Source organism: Fundulus heteroclitus, unplaced genomic scaffold (assembly GCF_011125445.2).
Source record: "Fundulus heteroclitus isolate FHET01 unplaced genomic scaffold, MU-UCD_Fhet_4.1 scaffold_683, whole genome shotgun sequence".
NCBI classification, from domain to species: Eukaryota; Metazoa; Chordata; class Actinopteri; order Cyprinodontiformes; family Fundulidae; genus Fundulus; species Fundulus heteroclitus.
The window spans coordinates 15,013-38,880 of record NW_023397125.1 but is presented as its reverse complement, the minus strand read 5'-3'; the positions used below and the strand labels follow the sequence as shown (position 1 = coordinate 38,880).

The following is a 23,868-nucleotide window of genomic DNA, read 5'->3' as shown; positions in this document are numbered from 1 at the left end:
GAGTTCGGAGAGGCTATGGAGAAAGACTTCTGCACGGCTTCGAAGCGATTCTGGTCCACTATGCGGCGTCTCAGGAGGGGGAAGCAGTGCAGTACCAACACTGTTTATAGTGGGGGTGGTGTGCTGCTGACCTCGACTCGTGACGCCGTGCTTCGGTGGGCGGAATACTTCGAAGACCTCCTTAATCCCACCAACATGTCTTCCATTGCGGAAGCAGAGCCTGAGGACTCTGGGTCGGGTTCTCCCATCTCTGGTGCTGAGGTTGCCAAGGTTGTTAAAAAGCTCCTCGGTGGCAAGGCGCCGGGGGTGGATGAGATTCGCCCTGAGTACCTTAAGGCTCTGGATGTTTTGGGGCTGTGTTGGTTAACGCGGCTCTGCAGCATTGCGTGGACATCGGGGGCAGTTCCCCTGGATTGGCAGACTGGCTTGGTGGTCCTCCTATTTAAAAAGGGGTACCGGAGGGTGTGTTCCAACTACAGAGGAACCACACTCTTAAGCCTCCCTGGTAAGGTCTATTCAGGGGTTCTGGAAATGAGGGTCCGTCGGATAGTCGAATCTCGGATTCAGGAAGAGCAGTGTGGTTTTCGTCCTGGCCGTGGAACACTGGATCAGCTCTACACCCTCATCAGGATCCTGGAGGGGGCATGGGAGTTTGCCCAACCAGTCTACATGTGCTTTGCGGATCTGGAGAAGGCATTCGACCGTGTCCCCTGAAGGATACTGTGGGGGGTACTCTGGGAGTATGGGGTACCGGGCCCTTTAATAAGGGCTGTCAGGTCTCTGTATGACCGGTGTCAGAGTCTGGTCCGCATTGCCGGCAGTAAGTCGGACTCGTTTCCGGTTAGAGTTGGACTCCACCAAGGTTGCACTTTGTCACCGATTCTGTTCATAACTTTTATGGACAGAATTTCTAGGCGCAGCCAAGGTGTTGAGGGGATCCGTTTTGGTGGCCTTAGGATTGCGTCTCTGCTATTCGCGGGTGACATGGTCCTATTGGCTTCATCAGGACGTGATCTACAGCTCTCACTGGAGCGGTTCGCAGCAGAGTGCGAAGCGGCCGGGATGAAAATCAGTGCCTCCAAATCCGAAACCATGGTTTTGAACCAGAAAAGGGAATGGGAGGAATGTGTTTACATGTTTACAGGAACATGTTTACAGCGCTGTCTCTTTACAGGGTTTTTGGCTATTGCTATGGTCCCCTGGTTGTCTTCATAAATCTTAGCTGGTACATATTCTTAACAGTCAATGCTCTTAAGTAACTGTATCAAATATAGACATTCCTGAATGGTTGCGGCTAAAGCCATGTACTCAGCTTCACCTTTTATCTCTTCTTTCTTTCACCTCTTCTTTCTCTTTTTTTCTCTTCTTGTTTTTCTTTTACTCTCCTACTTTCGAAAAAAAAAAAGATAAAATAGAAAAACAGAGGGCGACAGAATGCAGATAAGTGTGATTCTAAGCTAGTTCTATTAAAGGCCCGGTTAAAGTAGTAGTTTAAAAAGATGTTTTTTGTGTTATGCAGGATAGCAGGGACGTGCAGAGACCGTTGGAGGGGCGGGTGCTCAAAGTTAAAAGAGGGCACATGGGGCACGGATTTAAAACATTATACAGAAACATACCTTGCTGTACAACTGGTTGAAATGTACCAACCCATACTATAAATAATGGAACGTAGAATCAAAATACACCCTATCACACATACTCACATATTTGTTTGAGGTCAGTGCAAAGCGAAATGAGTCTGTGTTTTACCTCATGGAACAGCTTCTGTTGAGGGGGTTGGTGCTTCTGTGTTGCTGGAGTTGGGCTGTATTAATCTGATAGTGCAGACACTAAAAAGAGCATGGGAGAGATAGCAGCTGATTAAACAAGTGGTGTGTGTTCATGCAAGATGCAAAGATAACTAACATTTAAAATGGCTCACTCTGACTGACCTGCCACACTGCTGAATTGCTAGAGTCTGTTGCCAAGGCTGACTGCTTAAAAACCAGTTGCTCATTCAAAGCCACAAACACAAACAATACTTCAAGTTTAAAGGTTTCAACCTGTATTTATTAACAAACATATATTCACATTGTATAAGTAACTGTAACTGAAAGGGTAACATTATTTGTGGGAGAAAGACAATAGAGAGAAGGTGGCTCTGTCTTTCTGTCAGTTTCTGTCAGGGTCTGTGCCTTAGTTTTTTTTTTTCTTTTTTTTTACACATCACATTTTTTACACATCATATTTCTTCCTGTCTGTAGAATTCAAAAGATGGTTTTCCGCCCCACACAGAGTAAGTGTTGTAACAAGCATCGTTTCGGGTGGCGAGACGGGCGGGGACCGTGACGTGAAAGGATTGCGCCTTTTTCAATCAACATTGCCCAGGAAGCGCCTTATGCAGACAATTTTTAAACACAGCGGGACACATCCTGCCGTCTGTAGAATTCAAAGGATGTTTTTCCGCCCTGCGCCGTGCATGGTGATATTTCAAACACCTATACGGGCGGTCAGACTAGGCGGGGTCGTGACGAAACAATCTGTAAACAATGCTGAGGAGATGGTCAATTATGCTAGTGTACAGCTGTCGCGACATCCAGGCCTAGTAAACATGTCGCTGGCGGGGTTTAACGATCGGACGATGTGGCTATTGTTTCGGCTACCTGGGGGTACCTGCGTGAAGCCCGCCCTCAATAGGGGGTTTTCACTGACGTCACTGGCCAACTTCCGGTCCGCCATATTGGGTGGCACACTTCCTTATCTCTAGTTGTCGTACACGTATTATCGTATCGCGAATGGATAAGTACGCCAGCACGCTAGAGCGACCAGATAAGGACGTATATCTGAGGAAATGTTCCGTGATCGACCATATGGACCCCTATGCCCTCCACGGTGCCTTGTTTAGCCGTAATCCAGATGATTGGCCAAATGTAGAGCACGGCGACATAGTGCATTACCTGGTGTTCGGTGAAAACCCTCTGCACACTCTTGAGGAAATGAGAGCTTACGAGGATCTAGAGGCTCACAACCAGTTCACATCTGGTTATGTACATCAAGGAAATCGCCATCATACGTGGACGGGTGAGTTTTAATAAGATGGTAAAAATGTAAACAATCCGACGCAAATGTGTCGCATGCTTCTGCGGTGGCTGGCGGCCGGCGGTGCGCGAAGGCGCTTGGCTGCAGGGCCGATCGACGCCGCTCGCGGCTTTAATTATTTAAGCAGAACAATGACCAGTGAAAAATTAAGTTGTATTTACCGTATTGGCGCCGGTAGGAGCTGCAGATCATAAAGCCAGCAAACAGTGGGAACACAGCAACTCGTTCAAAGGTAAGCTGTGCTCAGACGGGCTCTGGCACATGCTAGTTTAGTAGCTGCTAACCGTCAGTGCTAACAACCACTCGCGCATGTAATGTACTTTTAACTTGCTGCTATGTGTTTCAAACGTTCAGAACACACTCTCATTGACATCGGGATACTGTGGAAAGTTATGTTCGGTCGACTTACAGCCGCGATCCAAGCGAGCCGACGACTCTTTGTTATCTCTGTAACTCGTTCAAAGGTAAGCTGCGCTCAGACGGGCTCTGGCACATGCTAACCGTTAGTGCTAACAACCACTCACGCATGTAATGTACTTTTAACTAGCTGCTATGTGTTTCAAACGTTTAGAACACACTCTCATTGACATCGGGATACTGTGGAAAGTTATGTTCGGTCGACTTACAGCCGCGATCCAAGCGAGCCGACGACTCTTTGTTATCGCTAACAGTTGTTCTCCGTGGTTGCGCCTCCAGGCAGGAAAGCGGTGGAAAATTAATCTGTTTCTATGTTTTTCCCATGGCGATCATGTGTTGCGCTGTTACAGCCCACAATACAGCAACGGTTTACCATGGTTGAAATCAAGTTAAGGTGAAATTAATCAAATTAAAACACGGCTGAGAGAGGGAGTACAGTACGCGGTAGTAATAGGCAGTAGAGGCGGCGGAGGCAGTCAACATGACAGCCGCGGAAAGTAATAAGTCATAACGCCCAAGCCCTATTATTAATATATTCTTCTTACATGTTTTAAATACTTAACAGTTAATTACCTGTGACAAAGTGAGCACCGCAGACTCTGGCGTATTCCAGCTTAACACCGTCCAAATCGGACCTGGATATCCGTGTCAGCCATAGGTGACGGCGTTGTTCAGACAGCTGTTTTGTTTTTTCACACTGATTCACTATTAAGGCTGGTAGGCGATAGAAAGAGCGTTGATCTCCACCTCCACGGGCCGTGCAACCAACCATTAAACACGTTTTCCCCATTGTTCACTTCCAATACTGCCTAAGGCGTCATACAACGCAGGTCAACGGTGCGAAACGACTGCCACCCAATATGGCGGACGCGCTGAGTAGTCACGTGAGCGTGACGTCAGCTGAAAACCCCCTATTCAAACATTTGCTATAAGGCGTCCAGTGAACACCCCTTTCAGAGACACAGGCGGCTTAAACATGCATCATGTCCGGAGGTCGTTCTTCATCTGTTGCAGCAGCCCAGGTCCATAATGCGGGATTGACGTCGACCCAGGAGTACAACGAGATTTTCACAGGTAAGTTACTGCTTTAATTTTATCTTTAGCCGTTTTATAAGGTATTTTTAACGGAGTTTTATTCTCTGCTGGCTGGCGGGGCTTTGTGTGTTTGAAGCGGGCAACTACAGTCCTCTGCTGTTTTTAGGGGATTAGCACAAATTCAGGGGTGAAAGGCTGTGTTTAGCACAAGGGGCTAGCACTTTTATTGTTCAAGTTACCTGTTTTTATTGCTATGTGTTTCATTGTTTGCTAGCTGGGCTTTGTGTGTTTTAAGCGGGTAACTCCTTGTCTCTCACGTGTTTTTAGGGGGTTAGCACAAATTCAGGGGTGAAAGGCTGTGTTTAGCACAAGGGGCTAGCACTTTTATTGTTCAAGTTACCTGTTTTTTATTGCTATGTGTTTCATTGTTTGCTAGCTGGGCTTTGTGTGTTTTAAGCGGGTAACTCCTTGTCTCTCACGTGTTTTAAGGGTTAGCACAAATTCAGAGGTAAAAAGCTGTGTTTAGCACAAGGGGCTAGCACTTTTATTGTTCAAGTTACCTGTTTTTATTGCTATGTGTTTCATTGTTTGCTAGCTGGGCTTTGTGTGTTCTCATCTTTAGCCGCTTTATAAGGTATTTTAACTGTTTTATTTCAGCTGGATGGGGGGCTATGGTTGTCTATTCAAGTTACCTAGTGAAGTATTTTTAAGTATTTTAGCATACATCTGGTGGTGAAGCTAAATGTAGCCAGCATGCAACACATGGTTTACAGATATCTGTCAGCTTTAGTCGCCTTATAAGGTATTTTAACTGTTTTATTTCTGCTGTAGGGTCTATGGTGGTCTGTTTAAGTCACTTTGTCGACCTAAATCCAAGTTGCGGACTGTTTTTATTACTGTGTTTGGTGCTGGCATCTGCAGGCCTCTGCTGTTTTTAGAGTTTTAGTCTGAATTCTGAGGTAAGGCTTTGAATAGCAGTTTCAGTCATTGTGGCCTGCTTGCAGAAGTATATATCTTCTGTTGCTGTTATTACAATATATTTTATTTATTTGTTTCAGCGCCAACAACGGCTGAACTAGAAGACCTAAATTTTACACTAACGGATATTGGTAAGATATGATTCAGCCTTGTATTAAAGTATATTGTTATTAAAATCACAGTCTTTAAAATACTAATACTATGTTTCAACCATTGTTATTTTTCTGTATTCCAGATCTTACCGAGAAAGGGTTAATTGACGAGCATTACGGTTGTCCGAACCAGCCAAATCAGAATGACTTCCGCAAAGAGCCAGCGGTGATACAGCATGGACCGACCAGAACGCAAACGTCCCGCGCTGAAAGATTGTGTCCGAAGCCAATCAACTCGAGTGTGTTCCATGGAGAGCTAGCGGTGATACAGCCTGGACCGAGCAGAACGCAAACGCCCAGTGAAGCAAGATTGTGTCCGAAGCCAGTCAAACCGAGTGTGTTCCGCAAAGAGCTAGCGGTGATACAGCATGGACCGAGCAGACCACATACGCCCCGTAAAGGAAGATTGAGTTTGGCTAAAAGGAGGCTCCCAGCAGAAATAGCTGCTCAGAACACATCAACACCGAAGCGGCAGAGGACTGAAGAACAAAACGGGTCAGTTGTTGTAATAAGTTCTCCAGAGACATCAAAGCAACACGTTCGCTTCCCTGAGGAAGCTCCCCGGGCTCACCACGTCACACGGCCTCCCTCGAAACGTTAATCAGGGGACAACGCTTCCTGCAGCATGTAAGTTAACTATTATAAGTCTCAAACTAACTCTGATGGTACATTTTCTGAATTAGTCCGGCTCATTTAGTGTATTTATTCATTTACCCACAGTAACAACCCACCGTGACATTCTTGCTCAAGCACTCTTTACGGCAGGAATACAGCCTCATCCCGATACATTTGGCGAGACGGACGGTAAGCCTGCAAGTGTTTTATGCTATATGTTATTATTATTTATTTATCATTTCTTCTTCTTCATGTATTACCTTGTTTAAAAAAGGCTGTCTCTCCCTGCTTACTATTTCTACAGTAACAATTCAGTCTGTACACGAGAATATTGACACCGAGCTAGTAGAAGCGGCGGCAGCAGCAGAAGCAGCCGAAGCTGAGGCCGCAGCATCAGCACATGATCGGCCCCGTCCTGCCTCATCTGCTCAGCACCCTGGTGAGTTGACAATGAGTTTGTGGTGCTGCTGGTAACACATTGGCAGTGAAATGGTAGGGTTGCAGTTCTAAACTGCAGCCCTTGTAGCCCTTAGCCTATTTTTATTTATTCTTTTCTGTCATCTTTTTCTTTCCGTGTATTACCCCCTTTTTAAAACTCTGTCACCGTCTGCTTATTTTAATTTGTAGTAGCATCGGTCATCCACCGTGACGCAGGAAAACCCAAGAAGAGGCGGAGTCTCAGAAGCCTGTGTTCGTCAGTCCTGAGAATTCAGCAAAACTTCAAGCGGTTAACCATCAAAGCGCGTGCGGCTGGTCCATTTATTGATGGTACATCTTAAGTTCAATGCTTTCAAAGAATTTGTTTGTAATATAAAACTTTTTTAATTCAATACTCATTATGTACGATAAATCTAATTATATATTTTTTCATTCTTTTATTACAGCCGCTGCATGGACAGTAAAGCATATGCCAGTTGCTACGGGACGTCAAGCTACCCTCTACCGCCGGAAAACTGCTGCGCTTCTGAATTACTGCGAGACTCTGATGGTTGAGCTGGTTGACCCGTCAATGCCAGTACCGCTAACCAGCTAAGTTGTGACCTCTGTTTAAAAAAAAAAAAAAAAAAAAAATGGAAAGTCAACAAATCAGAGAGGCTCTGGATGGAATTGTTGAGGCTGTAAATCAACTCCGGAATCTCCCTGTTCAGCATGCAACCGAATCTGTAAATCTTACCCCAGGATCTCCTGTCAGACTTCAGGGGCAGAGTGATCCGGATTGGGATTTTGAGCGGTTTCTATGGTTAGAACAAACCGTTGGCGAGCTAAATGATTCTTTCTCTCAATCAATCACGTCTTTGAACGACTCGCTAGAATTTCAACAACGAGTTACAAATGTTTTAAGTGATATCACGCAAATGGTTAACGACCTCCGGAATATACCCATTCAGCATAGGGTGGGGGTTGCCGATTTAAGCCGGGGTAATTCACCAGATAGTCAGCAGGGTCATACGCACTCGGGTTCGAATTATGAGCGTTTATCATCACTAGAACAAGCTATCCATCAATTAAATGTTTCTGTCTCTCAAACATTTACCTCCAATCCTACAAGCCATCAGTTCCCGCAGCAAGGTGGTCAGTTAAATCAAAGTGAAAGAGGTGAAAATGATCGGTCTGGTTCTTCGCATACTGTTTTGCAGAATCCCTCATCCAGTTCCCCTCAACAGCCATGCTCGAGCGCACCTGTCGTTCCCACGTCCAACCCGGAGAATCAGCCAAGCACGAGTCAGTCTCAACCGGCTGTTAACCCTTGCATTGAACGTGAGCGATTTAATGTAACAGAAATAAGACGTCCTTTCAGCGTGACAGCTTCACGACCCGGTGAAATTCCTAACCCCGCCGAGTTTTACACACAGGTTTATCATCTTCTCACAGAGCTGGTGGACTCTGTTACACATTCAGCATCACGCAATGATGTTGTACAGCTTGAATTAAGCGGCGAAGGGTTTTCCCGTCATACAGTGGTTCAGGTAAATGATGACGGTGATTCAGTTCTGCCTGCATTTCTGGAATTTTTAGACGAGTTAACACAGTCTAATGAAGAATTGCCAGGACCTGAAAACTTGGAAATAGTACTTCAGATTGTACGAAACCCTCACGGCGGTGCTAAACCTAAGGCGACAAAGACGTTGGACTGTGAGCTGATTCATAAAAAAAGACGTCACCTCTATATTGTTGAAAATGCTTCTAATCAGCTCTGCTTTGCTGCCAGTCTAGCACATCTTTGTAACCCTGCTTTTACAGACGCCCAAGCCATGCATCAAGCCTCGCTGTGGCAGCGGACAGCCGGCCTCACTGAGCAAACTCCTGTGACTTTCAGCGACGTGCATAAATTTGAAGAGATAGTCAATAGGAAAATTGTTGTTTTCTTTAAAGACGACAAGGAGGCAGTGCTTCGTAAATTTCAGACAGGCTTTTCAGATCGTTCAAATCCCCTTTTCCTGCTTTTGTTCAAAAGTCATTATTATGGAATAAAGAGTCTCACAGGTTTCACAGGCTCGAGGCACATTTGTGGGTACTGCTTTAGCGGTTACGACAACATTGGCACGCATAGCTGTAAGGGTCACTGCTCGGTATGCCTCGACTCAAATTGTACTCTCCAGCAATACAGCCCTGTGCAGTGCATAGATTGTAAACGAATCTGTCGTAATTCCATCTGCTTAGCTAAACACAGAGAACCCACACTGAGACCTAAACTCGGTAAGCTCGTAAGTAACTGTGACACGACAAAGTTCTGCCCTGTGTGTAAACAGCTTTATTTTGTAGCCGCAGGTGGACAGAGCAAACCCCACGATTGTTCAACAAAGTGCACGGTCTGTCGTCAGAAAGTGCCTCACAGTGCAGATGTCACGTTAAACGATCATCTGTGCTATATTCAACCGACCCTGACTGATGCGCAACTCCGCGATAAGCTAGTTTTTTATGATTTTGAAACTTTTACAGATCAAACTGGAAAACATATCCCGTATCTTGTAAGCACAAAAACCTTGGCTGGGGATGTTTGGTGTTCTTATGGTTTGAACTGCGTCAGGGATTTTCTGCTTCATTTTAGAAAACCTCGGTTCAGAGGTCATTCTTTTCTTGCCCACAACAGTCGTGGGTTTGACTCATACTTGATTCTAAGTGAGATGGTTAAACTCGGCATCAAACCGTTCTTGATCACACAGGGGAGTAAAATCCTTTGTTTTACTGAGCCTGATTACAGTCTCAAATTCATAGACAGTCTCTCGTTCCTTACAATGAAACTCAGTCAAATGCCAAAAGCGTTAGGTTTCACTGATCACTGTAAGGGTTTTTTTCCCTCACTTGTTCTCCTCTGAGAAGACATTGAACTACATCGGCCCGCTTCCTCCACCCAGCTTCTACGCTGTGGAGCATATGAGCCCTGCTGAGCAGGAGCGTTTTTCCATTTGGTACAACGAGGCCTGTAAGCATCCCTTTGACTTTCAAAAAGAAGCTCTTTATTATTGTCAGAATGATGTGGAAATTCTCTTCAGGGCTTGTGTGAAATTCAGAGAAGAGTTCTTTAAAGAGACAAACGTCGATCCTTTTAAAAGCATCACCATAGCAGCAGCCTGTATGAATGTTTTCACAGCAAATTTTCTTCCGCCTAACACACTAGCCATACCTTCCCCAGTGGATTATCGGCGTCAGTGCAAGACTTTTTCAGACGCCTCCATTCAATGGCTGGAGTGGGTAGCTGCTGAACGGGGCATTTTCATTCAACATGCTCTTAATCGAGGTGAAATGAAACTGGGACCGTATTATGTGGACGGATACGCGGAGGTCCGAGGCGTTCGAACTGTATTTGAGTTCAATGGCTGCTTTTACCATGGTTGTCCTGAATTTTTTCCAGCCGACCAGACGTGCCCGCTCAGAGGAGTCTGCTATGAAAGGTTCCATGCAGCTACCATCGAGAGAGCCAGGGTATTGCAGTCGGTTTACGGGGTGCGCCTGGAGGTTATGTGGGAGCATAGCTGGGATTTAATGAAGGCGTCACACTCTGGTCTCAAAAGGTTTCTGGACTGTTTCAATGCCCCGGCACCTCTTTGCCCGCGGGACGCTCTGTTTGGGGGTAGAACCAGTGCCCTCAGGCTGAGGTACACTGCAGGGGTCGAGGAATCGGTGCATTATGTAGACTTCACATCTCTGTATCCGTTTGTGAATGCTAGCTGCAGCTATCCACTAGGCCATCCCGAAATCATATGCAAAGATTTTGACGATCCCCATAGCTACTTTGGACTTATCAGAGCGACCGTGTACCCGCCTCGTGGTGTGTTTTTTCCCGTTTTGCCGTACAGGACCTCTACCGGTAAACTGCTGTTCACACTGTGCCGGGCTTGCGCTGAGTTGAACTACCAGACGGGCCCTTGTACCCACTCTGACCAAGAGAGAGCGCTAACAGGTGTATGGGTAAGTGTGGAATTCAACAAGGCTCTTGAGCTGGGATATAGGCTTGCTAAAATCACTGAGGTCTGGCATTTTGAAAAACAGAGCAGTTCAATCTTTAAACCATATATCAACACTTTTCTGAAGGGTAAACAGGAGGCTTCAGGTTTTCCGGCTGAAGCTACGGACGAGGAAAGTCGTTTGAAATATGTGGCAGACTACAAACGTGAGCAAGGCATCCAGCTAGATGTACGGAAGATTGAGGTGAATCCGGCTAAAAGACAAGTTGCTAAATTGTGTCTGAACAGTTTTTGGGGCAAATTTGCACAGAGAAATGATTTGGCTCAGACAAGCATTGTGAGCGAGCCCGAAGAGTTTTTTAACTTCCTTTTTTCAGGTAAATACGCAGTCAGCTACTTTCACTTCCTGAATGATGAAATGTGCATGGTTCAGTGGAAATACAGCAAGCGTTGTATTTCTCCACCCAACAAGGTGAATAACGTCTTCATTGCTGCCTTTACAACTGCTCATGCTCGTCTGAAATTGTACACCTGTCTTGAGAAACTTCAGGACCGCGTTCTGTACATTGACACGGACAGTCTGATCTATGTGGTTAAACCGGGTCAGACCTCCCTCAAGCTCGGTAACCTTCTGGGGGACTTGACTGATGAATTATCAGGTGATTTTATACAAGAGTATGTCTCCGCAGGCCCAAAGAGCTACGCTTACCAGACCAGACACCGAAAACAAGTGGTGATGAAGTTTAAAGGCATCACTCAGACTCATCAGTGCAGTGAGAGGGTGAATTTTGACAGCGTGAAAGACCTGGTAGAAGGTTATCTGCAAGGTTCTACAGGGGATGTTTTACAGGCTCCACAGCACACCATCAGAAGGAATAAAAGGAGCTTCCAGCTTCAAAATGCAGCATTTCAGAAAAAGGTGCGCGTCGTTTATGATAAAAGAAGGCTTTTTCCTGATGGGACAACCCTTCCATTTGGCTATTAAAAGGTTAACTGTGGGGGGAAAAAAATGTCTCTCTCCCATGAAACACAGGAGGTTGAATTCGATCCTAGATTCAAAACCCCTTTTTCACTTCTAATAGCAGGGCCGAGTGGCTGTGGAAAATCTTTTTTTGTTAAAACTGTTTTGCAGAATTGTAACCATGTTATGGATGTTGTTCCTGTAAATATTGTTTGGATTTACACCTGTTTTCAAAGTATGTATTCTGAATTGCAGAAAATGAATAAAAAGATTAAATTCATCGAAGGACTACCTGATTCTTTTGATGATGAAAATCTGTTTCCTCCTGATCAAAATCATTTGGTTATTTTAGATTATGTAATTTTCCAGGCTTCGGACCATCCGGAAGTGGTGAAAATTTTCACTCAATATAGGCATCATAAAAATATGAGTGTCATAATGTTAAGCCAGAATGTGTTTCATCAAGGTAAATACAGCCGTACCATCAGTTTAAATGCTAATTATATGGTGCTGTTTAAAAACCCTAGAGATAAATTGCAACTAAATATCTTAGCCCGTCAGATATTTCCGTCAGAGAAAACTTTCTTTATGGAGAGTTTTCAAGACGCGACCAAAGATCCTCATGGGTATTTAATCGTGGATCTGACTCCCACTTGTCCAGATCGTTTCAGACTGAGAACCGGAATGCTCCCAGGTCAGTGGCCAACTGTGTATGTTCCTAAATTGCATTAATTTATCATGTCATCTCGCATAAGAAGAAATGTTCCCCTATTCAGGGCGCTCTGTCAAGCAACGCCTCAGAAACGTAAGGACATTCTAACCCATTGCTCACCCGACTTTCTTAAAGCCTTATGTGAAATTGCTCTAAATGTCCTAAAAGGTAGCGTGAAAATATCTCCTTTTCAACACAAAAAACTGGCAAAGCAGAAAAAAATCCTCAGACTGCTGGCTGATAAAAGAACCGGTTTAAAACGCAAGCAGTCGGTTCTGAAAAATCAGACAGGCGGGTTTATTCTTCCATTGCTGAGCGTTGTTGCGCCTTTATTAGGAGAGGTGTTGGGAGGTGTCATCAGGAGATGAGAGAAAATGTCTCTTAGGACTGCGCAAAAGATGTATCTGGTTTCACCGCATCAGTTCAAACGTCTGATCCCGTCAGAGCCTTCCATCAGACAGACGGCCGAAGAGGATTTGGACTCCAAAATGAGAGAGATACTGAATGAACCGGGACTGAGTTCTTATGAAAAAATTAAAAGGTACAACGCTCTGTTGCAGAGATATCTCACTCTAATAAAGCAGGGTCAGCTGGACGATCCCCAGGTGACTTTAAATGTGCAACGTGACCCTGTGCCTGGAAATAATGAGGCTGGCTCTGGTTCTAACGGTTTTACAGCCTCTCCTGCTGAATTGGATCAGACCGCTATCGAGGTTTTAAGAGCTCTGCCTAACAGAGATCGCAAAAATGCTGAATACATCCTGAAAAGGTTAATGCACGTCGGTACGAGTTGGACTTCAAAAGGGGAATTTGTTTATCGCGATCGTGTGATGGGGGGTTCACATCTGGTTGATTTGCTGAAAAATCTTTTGCTCCCTTTTAAGAGGAAAACACAAACCCAGGAACCTGTAGGTTGGATCCCGTTCATGGCTGTCTTGAAGGAGTTAAACATCCCCGTGTCGTCAGTCAGTAATCCGCAAGCTCGTGACCAATACAGAGGCATGGCAGAAGCGAGTGTATTGGAGAAGAACAAAGATAAGCCCGTCGTGAAACGAAAAGGAAAAATTGTGCTGTCCCCTAAATTCTCCGGAATAGACTCTGAGCGTCCCGCCCCTGAAAACAGCCGTGCTCGAAGCAAGAGAGTCAACATAACCCCTGCATGGTTGAAATTTTCACCCTAAAAGTCTGTATGAAATAAAAACTGGAGAAATGGATTTGTAATAAAGAAAACTTTATTGTTTCAAATTATTCATGTGAACAGTGTTTTTATTTTAGACAAGTTACAGCTTGTAACAATCTTTAAACATTTGTAAAGAGCAGGTTCCGTGAATAAACGAGCACGAGGCCCTATTTTTATTACAATTCTGATACTTTTTCACAAAATCATAAACCATGACATCATTTTCATAAACGTCATCGCGGTAGGTAGCCAGTATGTCATGCACTGAAAGCCCACAGGCTTTATGACACAGATAATAAACTCAGTGATGACCGCACACGACGGATAGAGTGTCTTGAAGTTGACGATTATGATACAATATTTTTGAGGATCTATCTTTCAAAAATGTCACTATGCTTGGTGGATAAAATTCTAAATCAGGGCTGAATCCATAAGAGTCGAAAAAGGTGGCTTGATCATTCTCCAGAGTCAAAGCTAGCCAGTGTTCTCCAGGCATGTGTGAAGGATGAGTGTTTACGATGAAATAGGCCGGTCCTTTGTACGTGCGCTTCAGCAGGGGGAGTTGATCAGATGCCCAGACGCCGTGAAATAAATCCCCCAGGAGATGATGCATCAAATTCTCGATTTGGTGGTTATCCATGTCTTTAATAAAAATCCACCAAGACCTGCCTTTTTGAGTCGATTTCCAAAATTGAATCGTAACGTGCGTACACAAGCAGGGTGGTCGTGTGAGGCAGAGGAACTCGGAACCTCATTTCCAGTCTCAAATTCCCATTACACACCGGGGATAGAGCGTCAGCGTCCTCGCTCGGGGTAAGATTAAAAACAAACAGGGAGTAGCCTTCGTTAAATTCCTCACGAGCAATGCTTAAAGGAAGGTCTTTTAAATGACGACCTGTAGCGGTGAACATGTTGTAATATTCCCTCACTGAAATACCATTGTTGAATTGAGGTTGAAACGCTTTGGCAGGCACCTGTCTGCCATCTTTGCAGAGAGCTAAATATTCTACATCCATATGCTTAAAGTTGAAAGGGGACATGCTTCTCCGGCCTGTGAACGCTTCATGGTCAACCAGAGCTAAAACTATGTATCGCGGTAAAGTACCCAAAAACAGATTCTCCTGTGTACATATCCTGGAATTTTCTGGGATAGAATATGTTTTCACGTTCACGCGGGAAAGTGGATATAGAGCGTTTCCTCTCATTAATGCTGAAGCGTGACCCAGCCGGATAGCCGGGGAGACTGAAACTTTTTTCACAAATAGAGAAGCCCCTAGAATTTTCAGTCGGAAGGTTGAATCACGAGGTCCCATCAAAGAGAATGCATCGCTAGCTCTGGTCAATTTAACTCTCATGTCGACAGAGTTTAATAGGAGTCTTAACCCTAACCCCAAAAGAATATATCAGCGTGAAGCGGTCCCATCAGGTGTAATTCCCTTGAATTAGCGGTGAATGAAGCTCTGCGGTTCATACCCAAGTTAGGACCATCTGACGTAACAATAGAATCGATTGCTCCAGCTGTATCTTTGTAAAAGAGACCTGCGCTAAATTGACTCTTTAAAGTACCCTCCGAATAATTGAGTAAGGTTTCAATGATGGCCCTGTAAGGATGAGTCGCGCTACTCTGTGAAATTAACCTATCTCCCAGCATAACGTCATATTGACTGAACATTGTATTCAGAGGGTAATTTATCAGTCCGACGGCTGCATCATTAGCCAAGTTGCTCCCGTCTGCGTTGGTAATTTTTAGACGGACAAGGAGTAAGGTATCGTTCAAATCCAGGTATTTTTCTCCATCTCCGGGGATAAAGAACTCAATAGGCCCCGTGTCTGTAATAGCTGACACCGGTAGTATTTCGGTGTAAATCTTATCTTCCACAGATAGTTGAGTCATAGGGACCGTGAAAAGATCCAGTTCGGCCAGGGTACATTCTGATGATTTCTGATGTAAAAGAGCCATGATTGGTTTTTTAATGAAAATACTAAATCAGTTAAATATATCCTTGCTCGCAGCAGACTTCCTACTCCTAGGCTTGCTGTTGCGAACTGGCTTCTTCTTCCTCCGCGGTGCGAGTTTATGTGAGCGCCAAACACGTTGCCCGGGAGGTCTCTTTTTAGCCCTTCTCGACAAAACCATCACCCCTGACCCCTCCTGGTTATTCACACCTGTTATTTTGGTCATTGCTTTACCTATGACGTCTGAAGCAATGTTTGTGGCCGCCCTTTTCAGATGGGGTTTCGCTATTGCGAAGCCGGATTTAACTAGGGGCGATACGAAACAGAATAGTTTTGAAAATATGGATCCAATCCCCCGCCCGTACATAACAGGAGCGCCATAGAAACCTGGTAAAGCGCCCCCGACCTGGCTTTGGTAATAGGATATGAAACGGTGTGGGTCCTCTCTCAGGAAAACTATGTTTTCTTGATTTTTTATTTATTTTCCTTCTCACGTTTTACAGCGCTTAAGCGGTGCTGATACGACTGACAGCACTGCTATGAATGATTCCAGCCGCAGTCCAGTGTTTTTTTTATATGCATATTCTGTTTTCATCTAAACGCTCGTTGTGAGGCAGCGGGTCTGAAATGCAGCTTCACAATGCACTTTCCGTATGTAAATTTCACCGGGGTGTTCTGATCCGTTTTAATTTCAACTTGTATATTCTCAATGTGTTTCTTGGCGACAGGAATATAGTACGGTTTATGGAAGATTTCAGTTATAATATCCCCAAAAGAACCTCGGACCTGAACGGTTCGCAATAGCGGTGCATGAATGTCGCCCACCATCTGTGAGGCAACAACGTCGCTGTATAAAAACAGATGGTAGAACCCAGCCCTAAAATCGATAGGGTTAGGGGCGTGCCAGTGGTCGAATTTGACCCATTTTCCTGGTTCCATTCCAAGCATGTATGCAATTGGAGCGGGAAAACGTAGGTGGTTCTGAGCTCCGGCTTGAAATTGGAGTATATTGGCCGTTCGGTTGACTTTGAAATAAATATCAGAATCTATCTTTCTCAGATGGGCTTCAATCTCTGTGATAAGCTGATTCAAATTACTGTAGTAACCGTTTCCAATCTGTACGCGCTGGAATTTTTCCTCATCCGCATTCCGCCATTCAAAATAAGCATTTTCTGAGGGGACGTTATGCCATGTGTGAGGGTATGAAACCTCCGTTAAAGCCACTTGCCAGTGACCTTGTAAATTAATAGGTTCGGCTAAATCCACCCGGAAACTAGATATGCTATTATCCTTAAAAACATCAACGCTTGCATTGGATGGTAGCGTCAGATGAAACCCTTGGTCCTCGGCCATGCGATCCATGGTGCAATCTCAACCCTCCGGAGAGCAGCACCTTGCTTTATACATCACGCAGGTCATCGGCTTTCACCCAGGTGTTGAATTTCTCAGGCCAATTTTTCCATCGTACTAAGATCTGTCTGACCCCCCGAATGGTGCGTTTGCCCAATATTTCACCCACTTGATACATTTTGTTTTTCAACATTTTTACCTTTTGAAGCTCCTCCATGTAAAAAGAACCTCGGACGGGCTCTCCGTCTAAATCTTTCAGCTTGAATACGGGAGGCGATCGTTGTAACGCTTCTGTAACTGTAAAGATTTCATCCGTTAAACTCTGTTCATATTTTTTGTCAAACAGTCCACGCACTTTCGATATTCTGACATGATCACCCTGCTTAAACGCCATCTTGAGTTTTGTGCAGCGTTTGGAATTGGTCCCGTACAAATTTTGAAACACCTGAAAAACGTTAGTAGCAATGACTTCCACAGGGGCCATTTTAATACTCGAATGATAGCTGTGGTTGTAACTTTTGACCAGATCCTGAAGCACGTTTACATAACGGAGAGTGTTGTTTGATGTGAAATATCTCCACATTCTTGATTTTAACGTACGATTAAACCTCTCAACCACCGAGGCTTTTATTTCACTAGCTGTGGAAAAATGTTCAATTCCGTTTTTATCCATTAACGCTTTGAATGATTTGTTGAAAAATTCTTTACCGTCATCAGTCTGAAGTCTCTTTGGAACCCCACTCTCCCTTAAAACAGACTCGAAAGCTGTTACGACATCGGACGCTGTTTTCCTTTTTAAAACTCTGACGTAGGCTCTTTTGGAGAATACGTCAATAACGGTTAATAAATAATTGTAGCCGTCATTTTCTTTGGATAAACTCTGCATATCACAAAGATCTGCTTGAAACTGTTTTAGAGGTCTGGTGACGAACACTCTATTTCTAGGAAATCTTATTCTCGCTGGTTTATGTAAAGAATATGCATCTTGTTCTGATAAAAAGTCTCGAACCTTTTCAATTGGGACCTTCTTACCAGTTTCACTTTCCATACCCCTCTGTAATCTATCTACTCCGCCAAAAGAACCAGGGTGGGCAGGTGTGTAATATACACGTTTCATTAACTTTTCTTCAGCCATACCTTACCACATACATGTAGTGATGCTAAATGAAGGAGAAGACGTCTGTATTCAGGGTTTATATTTTTTTTTATTAACATAATCAGGAAAGAAATTACATTCATTTATTATACCACTAAGTAATTGTAAAAAAAAAACAAAAAAAAAAAAACATTTTTATATACATAAAGAAAAGATGTAGAAAATAAAACAGACACTCTTTTTTTAATACGATGTCACTAACTAGTTTAATATATAAAAAGACATGAGAAAACATGTATGCATTGGTTTCAAGACCCTCGCCAGTAGTCTGTGATGGCATCAAGTTGATCTTTTAGTTCACAGTTTTCTTCAACCAGCCGATCATACCCGCCATATATTGTATTAAATACACGCTTCACCATCGTTAATTCATACAGATACGCTTGTATGACAGCATTAACAGCGTCGTTGTCATGATGGATGTTGCGAGCGGCTAGAAACCGTTGAACTGCATCCATGAAACGTTCGTTATAAAGTACTCGCAATATACCATAGTAGTTATGTTCGTAGAGCTCGTTCTCAAGCAGCTTCAAGCGTCCATGCTCTTTTTGACTAGGACGGTTATTAACGCATCCATAACACATTTCGTGCATGTATTGTCTGATTGCAGCGGTCAAAAGGCGATACAGCACAGTTTTCACCGCTTTGATGAAACCGAAGCGAATCCACCCATCGTTTTCATCTGCGCCGCTCTCATCGTCTGGCAGGGTATCCGCAGGTGGCGACGGGGGTGCTGAGGCCGATTCCCTCTGACTCTCAAGGGCTTGCGTGTCCGCAGGTGGCGACGGGGGTGCTGAGGCCGATTCCCTCTGACTCTCAAGGGCTTGCGTGTCCGCAGGTGGCGACGGGGGTGCCGAGGCCGATTCCCTCTGACTCTCAAGGGCTTGCGTGTCCGCAGGTGGCGACGGGGGTGCCGAGGCCGATTCCCTCTGACTCTCAAGGGCTTGCGTGTCCGCAGGTGGCGACGGGGGTGCCGAGGCCGATTCCCTCTGACTCTCAAGGGCTTGCTCCATCGGGGGTGTCGGATCTCCATGGCCGCAGGGCAGGTCTGAGTCTTGGGAGAGCGGTGGGGAGGCAGGAAGATTCACCGCTTGTGAATCTTCATCCACGGTCGCCATCTGAGGTAGCGAGGGAGTAAACACGGAATTGTCACTCCTTAAAACAAAGATCTCTTGGTATAGGTCGAGGCCTTCAGGGCGAGATCCAGACCACTTCATGGTGTTTCTCTTGGTGAGGCTGCGGTTGAAGGACAGGGGTACAGCTCCGGGGGCAATTTGTCGTCGTCCAGGGACCCGTGCTATTTATATACAGAGAAGGGCGTGGTTAACGTTGAAGGGGTGGTATTGGCAGTTGTGAGGGGTGGGTCTAAAATGCAAGCGCTTTCTTGACCCCCAAAATGTCTTTCCAGTTGCGGCAATCGCGAAAAAGCGTTGAAATCTGGTCTGATATTGCAATCATCTTATCACGCCAGGCATCAAAGGGAATGGCTAGCAATGTCCTGAAGACTCCACATTGAGAATTATAATAATCCAGCATGAACATAATCGTCTGTGTTTTATCTTGAGCCTTTTTGAGACTTGCACGGAAAAACCAGCGGCCTGTAACCCCCGTCTTCGACTGCCAAGTAGCTGAGAAGATCCTATTTCCTGAATCATTGTCAATTTCATTCAGGTCGGTCAGCACTCGCTTACATCGTTTGGCGGAGGGTGAATCCTTGATTCCGTCCTCGACTTGTTGACGTGGCCGTTTGCTCCGTTTAGCGGGGGGTGAATCCTTGATTCCATCCTCGACTTGTTGTCTCACAGAGGGCCCTGCTGGAATAGGTTCTTGGGGGTTTAGTCGGATCAAGCTAGTTTTTCGTCTCACTGAAGGGCCTGCTGCTGGATTCGCTTCTTCAGGGGCTAGTTTGCGAAGCATGATGAGTTTCAGAACAGCCCAATCGTTTGATGTCAGCATGCCCAAGGAGTTGATAGTATGCAGCTCGTCACCTTCATCATCCAATTGAAAGAGGTACATTTCCCCGGTTTCATATTTGAAGACGTACCCCCATTTACCGCGGGCTCCATAGGGCTCCAAAGACCATTGTTCTTGCAGACGCTGGCTCGGAGGCATCTGAGTTCTGCATAAAAACAGCGTAGCCTTGTGAGGGGTATGCTGAGCTTGCCAAAAATTGCTCTGATCATGCCAGATAGTGACGGGTGTCTCAGCAATGATGGGTTCAATGCTGGTTCTTCCTGACGCCATGTTGAAAAGGATTCAATCACTATTGAGGCTTGAGAGAGGGCCTGATATTACGACAACCGGGGCTGGGGTGAAGGCGGCGCGTGTGAACTCCGGATGTGGGGGTGGATGTGAACTCCGGATGTGGGGGTGGGTGTGAAATCCGGATGTGGGGGTGGGTGTGAACTCCGGATGTGGGGGTGGGTGTGAACTCCGGATGTGGGGGGGCTGTTTTTTTTTTTTTTTTTCCCGAGGGCCGGGACAGCGACCCCTGGAGGTAGAAAGCGGAACATCCGGTTACAGTAGAAGGCGGGACATCCAGATAAGGATGTGACGTAACATCCGGTTACAGTAGAAGGTGGGGTTTCCGGTTAAGGATGTGACGTAACATCCGGTTAAGGAAGGCGAGACTTCCGCCGGAAGTGGAAGGCGGGACTTCCGGCTGTCACTTTTTGACAGGTGTGAAATATAGGCGTGGTTTGAGTTTGATTGAAGGATGTAACATTTTTTTTTTCTGGTGCATGTGTTGCTCTTACCTTTTGTGCTCTTTGTCATCCAGCTGGTGAGTGATCCACTGCCTTTTGCAGCCTCACACAGCTCCTTTTGTTTTTGTTTTAACCTCCTCTCCTTACGAGGCATCTCTGCAAAATGAAATAAGATACTTAAACTACAATCTGATCCACATAAAACACACATACAAACAAAAATTGACATTGCATACCTTTTTAAAAAAAATTGTACTGCATAGCCACAAGTTTAACCCATTAATGTTTTGCCCTTTATTATTCCTAATGCTATAAAATAAAAACTTATTAAATGATATAGAAATAACTTTTTTAAATGTTTTTTCGCTTTTATTTAGTTTGACTATTAAGTTTGCGCATGACAGCAAGGGTCCAAAAGTTATACAATTTGTCTGTATGCATATTAGCCTACATGGGCATATTTAATTTTTTTGTGTAAATAAGGAGAGGTTTAGAAATTCAAAACTCAAATTATTTTTGTTGTGCAAGGGTCCAAAATGATGTGAATATGCATACTGCACAGTTTTAGTGAAATAAAACAGGAAAAAAACACACCTGCTTGAGAGTAAGATACATATCTCTCTGCACTTTCACATAGCAGGTGAAACAGACAGTAACAACAACAGAAACCTGACGTACTTCCTCCCCATAGCACGCTGTGCGCATAGACATAATATAAGAGTAGACGCGTCATTGGGCGGGTTCTGCCTATGCTGCGATGCGTCAGAGCGTCCGCCATCTTAAATGTGGCAAATCGGCAGTTACTCAGTCACTTAAACAGTATCAGAGGGACTTTAATCTCTGAATATACTTTGTATTCGTAGTATTTCTTTTTTGTAATATTACAAGTTTATTTTCGTATCCCTTTAGCTTCATTCTCCTGAATTTATTCTCCTAAAGAATAAAAATAATTAAAATAATCTAACCTGGCCCTATTACTTCAGGAGTGAAATAATTCTGCAAACTGTGATTATTCTGGAAATGTTCCCCCTTAATTCTCATAATATGGTGTTTTTATCATAACATTATCACTTTTGTGTTTGTTAGTTTATTTTTACTTTAGGACTTTTTTTCCCCTCATATTATTAATTTTACCTCTTTAATACTCACCCAAAAAGTCTGTTCCTAAAGGTTCACATGTGACACGGGTTTATGAAATAATGAAGACCACAATGTTTAGATTTAACAAATTTATGCTTATATTCATAACACATAAACACACATACATATATATATATATATATATATATATATATATATATATATATATATATATATATATATATATATATATATATGCGTGTGTGTATTTATTGCAGCACAGGAATGAGGCATCTTTTCTGATTCACGTTCACAATAACAGAACTCGACTTTTTTCTGCCACATACAATATGGCGGTGACGTTGACGTGCGAACCTGCGCCCTATGACGCGTCTACGTATATGATGTCTATGGCTGTGCGTGTGTGGTGGTCAATTAGCTAGCGGCAGGGATGCAACTACCTACCTACATTCTGGGGCAATGAAAGTATTATCAAAGTATTTAAAAATGACTGGCGGGAATTAATCGGTGACATAATCATATTGTGCATAAAAAGAAGTTAAATACAGAAAATCATTTTACCATGATCGTTTCTGCGCCTCCTCCAGTACCGGTGCCCTATAGTGCATACCCACTTTTTGCGCCGCTGGCTAGGGCTATAACTTGTGAGAGGTGTGTGCAAATTTGCACAGCACAGAGGATGCTCATTGCTTACTTTACTCGGTCAGTCTACTCATCTTGCAACAATAAACCTTGCACAAACTAACACCACTGCAGCACCTACTTACCTGACCAGTTGTTTACTTTTTCTGGAATCGGGAGTCGCAGTGGTTATCCGCAGCAGCAGGGCACGTCACGGCAGTAAGGTTAGCTTGAGGGCACGTTGTGTGAAGCTGACGCGGCCGGTCACATGATCCAGTATATCATGTGACCTGCCACGGTTAACATGGAACAGTACATAAATACACACACACACACACGCAAAAAAAAAAAAAAATAAAAAAAAATAATTAAAAATAATAATAAACCCTACAAAAGGGCACTTTGAGAATCAGGGACAAAGGGGCAGGTGCTCAAGCACCCTCCGCCCCCCCCTCTGCACGTCCCTGCAGGATAGCTAAGGATTGGAAGCCGCATATATCGTGTTGGAATTAACTGGATCAGGATTTGTAACAAGTTGATAGAAAGATAAGTGAATGTGCATGTCAAATGATGTTAAAGGGTGAATGCAGGAATTTTTGACATGAGGATGGTATCTATTGAAGGAAAACGGAGAGAGGAATTGATTGCAGGAAGAATGAAGGTGCTGTAAAATGACCTGATGAAGGATTGCGTTTCCTCTAGGATTAAAACAGGAGTAGGACTCAAAATTTACATCACAAAAACAGCTCAGAAAACACAAACTAACGACAAGACAGGTCCTACTACCATACACACCACCCGTGTTCCAGTTAAAACTAGATAAATATAATTATTATCATTGTGGTTGTTATTGCCATTCAAACCTAAGGGAAAAAGGGGGGTGGCGAGGCTGCTAGTTATGCTGAAGCAGATTAAATTCAGATTCAAAATAGGAAATAAAAGGTTGCCACACCCTGAAATATCTCTTAGCGTTGCCCTGTAAAGTAATTCTAAGATGTTCCAATTTTAGGTGTGCCATCACCTCCTCTACCCATCTTTTGTAAGTTGGCGGTGCTGCCTTTATCCAATTAAATAAAATCAATCTCCTGGCCAACAACGAAGAAAATGCCATTGCTTTCCTTTGACAGTCGTTAATTCTGTTTCCCCCGGTGCCACACCAAAAATGGCTACCAATGGAAAGGGTTCAATATTTTTCTTGTAAATGGATGAAAAGGTTTTAAAGATTTTGATCCAGAAATCTTTGAGCCTGGGGAGAGACCATTTGAGATGTGTTGGCTGGAACATGTTTACAAGTCGGATCAGCTCCCTGGTAAATTCTTGCCAATTTTTCCCTCGTGAAATGAAGTCTATCTACCACTTTAAACTGTGTTAGTCCATGTCTAACACATACAGACGAAGAATGTATGTGTTCTACTGCCCACCTCCATTCATTATTTGATATGTCC

At 44.2% G+C, this 23,868-nt stretch overlaps 1 protein-coding gene and 2 long non-coding RNA genes across 5 annotated transcripts; 1 reads left to right on the top strand and 2 right to left on the bottom strand.

The window, feature by feature from the left end:
* Window positions 1–1,103: 1,103 nt before the first annotated feature.
* On the bottom strand, window positions 1,104–23,278 carry LOC118561634. Of its 2 annotated transcripts, XR_004930183.1 has the most exons (4): window positions 22,570–23,278; window positions 20,753–20,857; window positions 1,750–1,829; window positions 1,104–1,558 (listed from the first exon to the last, which is right to left on the bottom strand). It is a non-coding gene; the product is annotated as an uncharacterized LOC118561634 (long non-coding RNA). The 2 variants fall into 2 exon arrangements; XR_004930182.1 differs by lacking the exon at window positions 1,104–1,558 and having other exon boundaries at window positions 1,576–1,829; window positions 22,570–23,272.
* On the top strand, window positions 4,341–7,346 carry LOC118561635. 2 transcript variants are annotated; one of them, XR_004930185.1, is made up of 7 exons: window positions 4,341–4,569; window positions 5,589–5,639; window positions 5,744–6,287; window positions 6,381–6,464; window positions 6,580–6,714; window positions 6,903–7,043; window positions 7,160–7,346. It is a non-coding gene; the product is annotated as an uncharacterized LOC118561635 (long non-coding RNA). The 2 variants fall into 2 exon arrangements; XR_004930184.1 differs by lacking the exon at window positions 4,341–4,569 and having other exon boundaries at window positions 5,498–5,639.
* LOC118561633 (protein IQ-DOMAIN 14-like) lies at window positions 18,163–19,533 on the bottom strand. Its single transcript, XM_036133876.1, has 2 exons — window positions 18,984–19,533; window positions 18,163–18,923 (listed from the first exon to the last, which is right to left on the bottom strand). The coding sequence occupies exons 1-2, from the start codon at window positions 19,211–19,213 to the stop codon at window positions 18,245–18,247; spliced, it is 909 nt and encodes a 302-aa protein (XP_035989769.1). The 5' UTR covers window positions 19,214–19,533; the 3' UTR covers window positions 18,163–18,244.
* Window positions 23,279–23,868: the final 590 nt, after the last annotated feature.

What these genes read in the sequence shown, in the direction of transcription:
- LOC118561633 (XM_036133876.1), bottom strand. Translation starts at nt 19,213, where the DNA reads ATGAAGTGGTCTGGATCTCGCCCTGAAGGCCTCGACCTATACCAAGAG. An exon ending in CAAGCCCTTGAGAGTCAGAG is followed by an intron (nt 18,924 to 18,983) that starts GGAATCGGCCTC and finishes TGAGAGTCAGAG; the next exon opens with GGAATCGGCCTCGGCACCCC.